Genomic DNA, 7,474 nt, shown 5'->3' with positions numbered 1-7,474 from the left:
GGCTCAAGTAACTCACAGCATAACTCAAGGAATACACTTCCTGTTAACAAGCATTATGGGAACTGTATTTCCAAAAGTTAGAGCATGATTATCTACCAAATAGAAATAAGAAATAATAATAGGAGTGACAAAATCCATTAATATGAGCTTTTGTATGTATGTTGCACAAAAAATATTTAATGACATTACTGACAATGACAGTGTCAGACTTTGAAAACCCCTGGTTTAGAGGGCTTTTAAAGCATCTTTTAAATAACTAAAAAGTGTCCAGGAAAACCAATATCCCACAAATGTTCCACAGAGCCAATCATCAATCAGAACAGTAAGTTTTATTTATTGTTTCCAGCTGCACTGTATGCTATATGTTCACCTTGTACAAGAAACAAATACAAATACTCACACTAAAAACCAAACAATCGGCTAGCAGCCATCTCTTGCTAACGTCGTGGGGCTAAACGGGATGGAAGTGGCTGCTGTTGTTCATAGAGGGCACGATGCCTCCGAGAGCCACAGCTGGTTTTCATTAGAGCGGAAAAACAAAGAAACTTTGAGGAGGAGAGGGTGAGGTTGGTCACATAAGACTATGATTATAAGAACATTTAACAAGGCAATACAAATCTAACAAGACTGAAAATCTTTAACATCAAAAAACTTTTGATACATTTGATATATAAAAAAATACCACAATGGAGAAAGAGGTGGAGACATGAAAAGCAATAATCCAGACTTGGTTTTAATTCTTTTCTGTTCAGATTTGGACATATTTGATATAATTTTTTTCCTGAGTCAGTAAGAGATTTACTGTTTTTATTTTTCCAAACACTTTTCTACCTCACTAGCTGGTTCTGCAATGTACTGTAGGTCCTTTGGATGCGAACAGATCATTTTTGGGACAGTAAACAAATGTTGTAGGTACCTCAGTTCAGCAGAGTTGGAAAAGTTACAACAGCAATATTTAATTGAGGTGACACACTCAACATACAATATATAACCATGAATGTCAGTCTATTTTTTTCTTTTTCTTTACTTTTTTTGGTTGAAAAGGGTCATTTTTACCTCACAAGCTGAAATATTCTTCCTGGAACTGGAAACCACATCTGCTGCCCCGCATTTTGTCTCTACATTCAGAGGGCCCCAGCCACAACGATTAGAAAAGAGTCCAGATTTCTGATGGAGACGGCAGATGCTGCTGTTGTCATCAGCTGACTTTTCTTGCCTGCTAAACATACATGTAACTGTAAATCCATTCATTTTCACACACTGACGAACAGAAAAAAATATTCACTTGCAAAAGAAACACAGAATATAGGATAAACAGAAGAAAATAAAAAAAAAACAAAATAGCACAAGACACGTTTGCGCTGAAATGGGTGAAATTGACGAGGACGGTGGGGAAACGGAGGCTTGACAGAGCGTTTATGAAGTCACTGTCCCTTCAAGCTCTTCCTTTAAACCAGGGAGGGTGGGTCGGTTTTCCATCCTGCACGTGGTAATGTCAATGTGTCCCAGAAGTCAGGAGGAATCACCCTAAAATATACTCAAAAATGAAGATAAAAACAAAAATATCACTTATATCAATGAAGAACAAAAACAGATATGGGGGAGGAAATGTTTCAGATCTTTGACGCATGAGTTTGACGGTCAGTCCCATCTCAGTGTGGCAGCTCATGTGTGTATCAACATCCACTGTCCTCACTTGGGCTTAGTGGTTTCATACAAAAAGAAAATGTGTGAAACGTTGCCCGGCAGGCAGCCTGCTGGTAGGTTAAGATGGCTGAAGTCAAGCGTACAGTTGGATGGTTGAGTTGGTAGGTCGCTGGGTTTTAGTTTACATCGGTTTTAGCCCCCTTACTCGGTTACAGCAGCAGTCCTACGGCTCAGTCATGTGCTCTCTCATGGGGTCGCCATGTTTGGAGGGTTGGTTGGGGGAGGTGGCCTGTGACGGATGGGTACCAGGGGGCAGGGTGTGGGCAATGGGCACTCCCCCAGGCACCAACCCCTCCATAGGTCCGGGAATCCCGCCGGGGGCGACGCCCACCACACCAGGAGGGAATCTGGAGATGGACAGGAAGTGATCAACAGGTGTGATAAAGAGCAAAGAAAAAGTAACCGTTTTATTTTGCAAAATGACAAAATCGTGGAGAAAGTCTGCTGCTGCTCAATGGCTGATCATTGATATACTCCACTTTTTTTTCCAATACAAAGTTTGAAACTAATATTTGTTGCTCCTGATCATTACTGTCTGAAGTAACTGCTAATTTAAAGCAGACTTTAAGAAATACAGAATCAACACATGAAATCTGAAAAATTGTGTAATTCAAAATGAATTAGATATACTGATGTACTTTTGGGGATACAAATAAACACTAAAGAGAATCAAAACATCTTAGTTTTGGTGGACTCACTAAGCATGATCACCTCTATGAAACAAAATATTTAGAAATGGTGCAACGTTAAACATGGCAAGGACCACTGCAGCATGGAGGCAATAAATGAGAATGTTAGGGGTCCTAATCTGGTGTAGGGAAGGACGTTAAAGGGCCATTCACCTAAATTACAAAAAAAAACTCACTCCCCCCCATGGTAGTTATCCATACAGATAGTTTTCATTATTATATTTGCTCAGGTTTTAAGATACCCATCTCTGAGATTTCTGCAGCTAACTCAATACAGTGGAGGTCAATGGAATTTTGTTTGTTTCATAGTATTGAGAAAATACATTAAAGCTAGGGTAGGTAACATTGGAGAAACTAGAACGAGACAGCTGAAAAAATCCCACCTCCTCCCTTCAGGCCTCCCTTCAAAGCCACTCCCCCAAAACACATTTTCACGGGCAATGAGTGCACGGGCAGAGTGCGCGCAGGTAGGCAGGCAGTTAGGCCAGCCAATCAGTTCATCCGGACTGAATGAAATGATTGGATGGGCTTATTACAGGCCCGCGACAGCCACAGATACTGGATTTTTAGCATTTGATTTATTGATTGCTGTCAGGCTGTAAAGAGAATTTCAAGAAATATAACAAAAAAATCTTCTGAAATGCATTACCTAGCCTTTAACCTACACATTAAAACAATCAGCAACATCTTTTCCCAGAAATAGCGTCCCCAGTAAGTGAGATTTTTTTTTTTTGAATTTGGGTGAATTATTGCAAATAAAATATCTGATAATATAGCAGGTTTGTTGCTAGGGGTTTTACAATAATTCAAGATTTTCCTTGATTGTTGTGAGGCCCTCATCACAATCTCCACCAAATGAGTATCTGTATCTGTCTTTCTTCCTTCCTTCCTTCCCCACAGTGACATAACTCTATGTCCTCTTCTTCTACTTTCAATGGAAAAAGCTCCACAACTAAAACCTTACTGCCTTCTGTCTTTTCCCGTCACTTCACTATCACAAAAAAATGGCAACTTATTCTACTCTTGAGTTCCAGTGTGTCACATGTAACTGTAAATGTATGTACTTTAAAAATGTCCAACATTAGAGTGATCCTGTGTGCTGTGTTTCTGTTTCAGGGTGGTGGTGGGGGGGTTTAGGGAATTGATGAGATGCTGGGTAGAGTGGGTAAAGTTGCAGGACATGTGAGTTAGAGTGTGAAGCAGAAAAAGGCTACAGATTTCAATGGGATTTGGTTTTATAAATGATGTAGTTCATTTGCTCTGGCCTGTGGGCCAGCAGTGGTAGTATTCATTTACCTGTTTGAGAATTAGGTATATAATTTGTCGTGCATTCCCCCCGTTGCTATGGCCTGTACCATGGTTTGGTTCACTCGGCTGTGTGAGAGAAGCAGTTCATTCTGGTTGAGACAATATAGAGACTGAGAAACGAAGAGCCTAAACTTAAAAAGGGACAAATTCATTTGGGCCAACTTCTATGTATAAATACGCTACAAAAACTAGGACCCAGCCTAATATTCAGGAAAAGAAAGTCAGAATTGTGACAAAAATACATATGAACATCTAGACTACCCCTCCCCCACGTGTTAAGCCTCATCTACTGCAGCTGTTGAGATGACAGAGGTGATCTCCATGCGATGAGAGTAGCCTGCTGAGTTCATATAAATCCACCTCCTACCTGTAGGCAGCACCATTCATCTCAGGGTGAACTTGAGGCTGCTGCTGCTCCATCATTCCCCAGGGTGCCGTGGTAACAAAGAACTCTTTGTTGACGCAGTTTCGGAGGCTGTCAGGAATACGGCCTGTGTCGGAGCAGGATTGAAAATTGGTGAGCTGAGAATCCAAAATGCAGGAGTGTGTGCAATCAAAGATGTCTCCATACCAGTGATGGCTCTGCGTATTTCTGTGGCGGCGGCCTCTCTCATCTCCAGTGACGCCTGCTCGCTGTACCAGGCAGTGTGGGGTGTGCAGATCAAGTTGGGGGCGTCTTTTAGAGGACCTTGGGAAAAACTGATCAACAGCAAATGAAAGAAACAAGAGAAACAAAGTGATGCAGATATGGAAGAGGAAGAAAACAGACACATTTCTTCTAACTGATTTTCTTGATATCACTGGGTTTTGGCCATCTATTTCCTTCACTTATTAGTGTATTAGCAGTTACTATTGTCCTTGTGTACATATGTGAGATTCTTGTCATAAACACTAAAATCAAACCATATGTGAACTGAATAAATGAATACAGACTTATGGTTAACAGCCGTTTCAATACGAAGTTGAGGGTGTGATGATCATAAACACCTGAAAGGCTCTGACTCGTGGACGTCCAGGGCGGCTCCCCGTATCCTGCCTTCTTTCAGGGCCTGAGCCAAAGCTTTCTCATCCACCAACCCTCCCCGTGCCGAGTTGACCAGGAAAGCGCCTTGGCGCATCTACACACACACACACACACACACACACACACACAACATACATTTTTATTCTCGCAATAATAATTTCAGCATTCAACATATCAACATGTGTTGGCTTTGAGATTGCACACCCAGAGGTGCTGTCATTGGCTCAATGCTGCGTGGGAAGACCAACACGGGAAGGAAACAACTGCTTTTCAAATAAAGAAGGACAATATAACAAAAGGCCTTTCAAACAAAGGGGACATTTAAATGACACTAATCCCTTCATCTTCACAGAAGCTCTTCAGAGTATACAAGAAACTAGCATGTAAGAGATGATGCAGATGAACATACATTGTATTTAACTTGATTTTATTTTGAAAGCGTATAACACAGTTAGTGAAAATATATTCAGTTTTGAAGCAGCTGTCCATTTCAGCAGCTGTACATGGTTCAAATAGTTATTAAACCATTGAATTGAACACAACATGCAGTTCAATTTATGTCCTCCAGGTGGCAGCAGCCATCAGGAGAAGACTAAGAGGATAACTAAAAGGATAAGAGTGTTTCTTGTATTTATCATGTTAGGGGGACAAAATCTGTTGAGACAGACTCACCTGACATTTGGAGACAAAAAGCTGGTCCCCCAAGCGTAAACCATTACATTTTGGGGTTAAAGCACATGCAGTGGTTAGCTTAGCTGCATATTTACCCAGCTGGTTAACTTGCATGCCTGGCCTGGCAGCGCACTCAGCTGACAACTGTGACTTGGCTGGTCAGTGGCATTCCTGGGCTCGTCACTGCTTTGTTGGCAACTCACAATAGGTGTGGTGTGCTGCTCAGAATGTGCAAGTGCACAAACATATCATGGACTTTGAAAATACAGTGTGTTGGATTACACTGCAGGGAAAATATATACCATCTAACTGCTGAGAAAAGCTTTTTTTTTTTTTTTTTACTGGTTTCTAATGTAAGAACGTTGAAACGATTGACACTTCTTACTAAGAGCAAATGAGAGACACAATCATATTTTTTTCAACCTGAAAGTGAGTATGCTTGGCTCATTTTCAGTGAAGAACGTGCACAAGAACACACTTTGACGGCACATGCACAAGAACACACTTTGACGGCACATGCTCGTACACCCACTACACACACACACACACACACACACACACACACACAAACTTTGGCAATGTTTGGGTCACACTGACCTGTGAGTTAAGAAAGAACAGAAACTGCGAGGAAGAACAGACTGATTACAGTGAATCTTCCCACCACATTACAGACAATAACGCAAAAAGATGTCCCACCACCATCCACCCCCACATGTACAGTACATAACTCTTATTTTGGATCCATAGAGATCCTCCAAACGCCAGTGTTTCTTTGCATGTGCTTGTTCCGAGTATCTTACCACTCATTAAAAGGTTGTTTAAACAGCCTATAATTGGAAGTTGACGACAAAGAAGCGCTGGCAGCCAAGGAATGCCAGTAGCCAGCCAAGTCAACTGCCAGTCCGCTGGGTTAAAGCTGTGCTACCAACAAACCATCTGGGAATCAGTAGCCTAGTGAGGAGAATGTGCAGGCTGCTTTTTAGGGTAGTGAGAAAGAGCTACTGCCAATTGAGGTTTATCAGTTTTTGATAAGCTGCAGGCTCTGTCAGCTTCTCAGACTATGTCATGTGTTTAATATTAGAGTAAAATCAGTGTCCTTCATCTTCCATCACCTGAGGCTCATATTAAAAAGATATACAATTCATTTCTGGAGCTTCCTCAGCACTAAAGGCCCCATACCTGTTTGATGGTGAAGTCGTTGATGAGGTGGTGGTTGTGTTCGTTCAGGTTGCAGTGTAGGGAGACACAGTCACTCTGGTAGAGCAGGTCCTGGAGCGTGTAGACTCGCTGAACGCCCAGCGAGCGCTCCAAGCCGTCCTGGAGGTAGGGGTCGTAGAAGATCACGTTGAAGCCAAACGCCTTGGCCCGCATCGCCACCGCCTGGCCTGAGCGACCTGAAGGGAGTGGGGGGGAATGAGATGGAAAGAAAGCATGGACTAAGAGATAATTCAGATTCTGTTGATTCCCCTGACTTTTCTTCTAGCACCACCAACAGGTCAAAGTTTTAAGTTTATCCTGTGAGATATCTCAACATCTTCTGGATGGATTGGCAGAAAACCTGGTACAGTCATGGTTTCCAGACGCAATTTCCTCTAGCGCCACCATGAGGTTGACATTTGTGGTACTGAGTGAAATGTCTCCACAACTATTGAATGGATTGCCATAAATTTTGGTTCATGTCCCCCTCAGGTTGAATTATAATCCCTTTGATGATCCCTTAACCTTTCATCTAGCATCATCATCAGATTAAAATGTTAATGTATCCAATACTTTGGTTTATGACCAAATACGCAAAAAACGAATAATGTTTTTTTATTAGCCACTGATTAATGTTAACATGGTAACCCACTACACTAACTTGGTTTTAACATGGTAAACATTAGCCTATACCTGCTAAACATCACGTTAGCATTGTTATTATGAGCTTGTTAGCATGCTGATGTTAGCATTTAGCTCAAAGCACCGCTATGCCTAAATCCAGCCTCACGGAGCTGCAAGCATGGCTGTGAGCTCTTAGTCTTGTTCACTATATTTGTAGTTTAACAGACTGAATTATGAAAATTATAGACAGATT

At 41.6% G+C, this 7,474-nt stretch overlaps 1 protein-coding gene across 7 annotated transcripts in view; it reads right to left on the bottom strand.

The window, feature by feature from the left end:
- Positions 1-310: 310 nt before the first annotated feature.
- The window catches only part of ctbp2a (C-terminal binding protein 2a), a 68,656-nt gene continuing 61,492 nt past the window's right edge, over positions 311-7,474 (bottom strand). For 5 of the 7 annotated variants that reach the window (XM_044214646.1, XM_044214648.1, XM_044214642.1 and 2 more), the window contains 5 exons: positions 6,580-6,794; positions 4,692-4,822; positions 4,276-4,403; positions 4,072-4,195; positions 311-2,054 (listed from right to left, as the gene is read on the bottom strand). In XM_044214646.1, the coding sequence (XP_044070581.1) occupies positions 1,871-2,054; positions 4,072-4,195; positions 4,276-4,403; positions 4,692-4,822; positions 6,580-6,794 (782 nt within the window). In that variant the 3' untranslated portion in view covers positions 311-1,870. Of the gene's footprint in view, positions 2,055-3,701; positions 3,794-4,071; positions 4,196-4,275; positions 4,404-4,691; positions 4,823-6,579; positions 6,795-7,474 lie in introns of those variants that run through there. The other 2 variants (XM_044214644.1, XM_044214643.1) reach the window with 2 other exon arrangements.

This window comes from Siniperca chuatsi, linkage group LG11 (assembly GCF_020085105.1).
Source record: "Siniperca chuatsi isolate FFG_IHB_CAS linkage group LG11, ASM2008510v1, whole genome shotgun sequence".
In the NCBI taxonomy this organism is placed as follows: domain Eukaryota; kingdom Metazoa; phylum Chordata; class Actinopteri; order Centrarchiformes; family Sinipercidae; genus Siniperca; species Siniperca chuatsi.
This window is presented reverse-complemented; position numbering and strand designations above follow the sequence as displayed.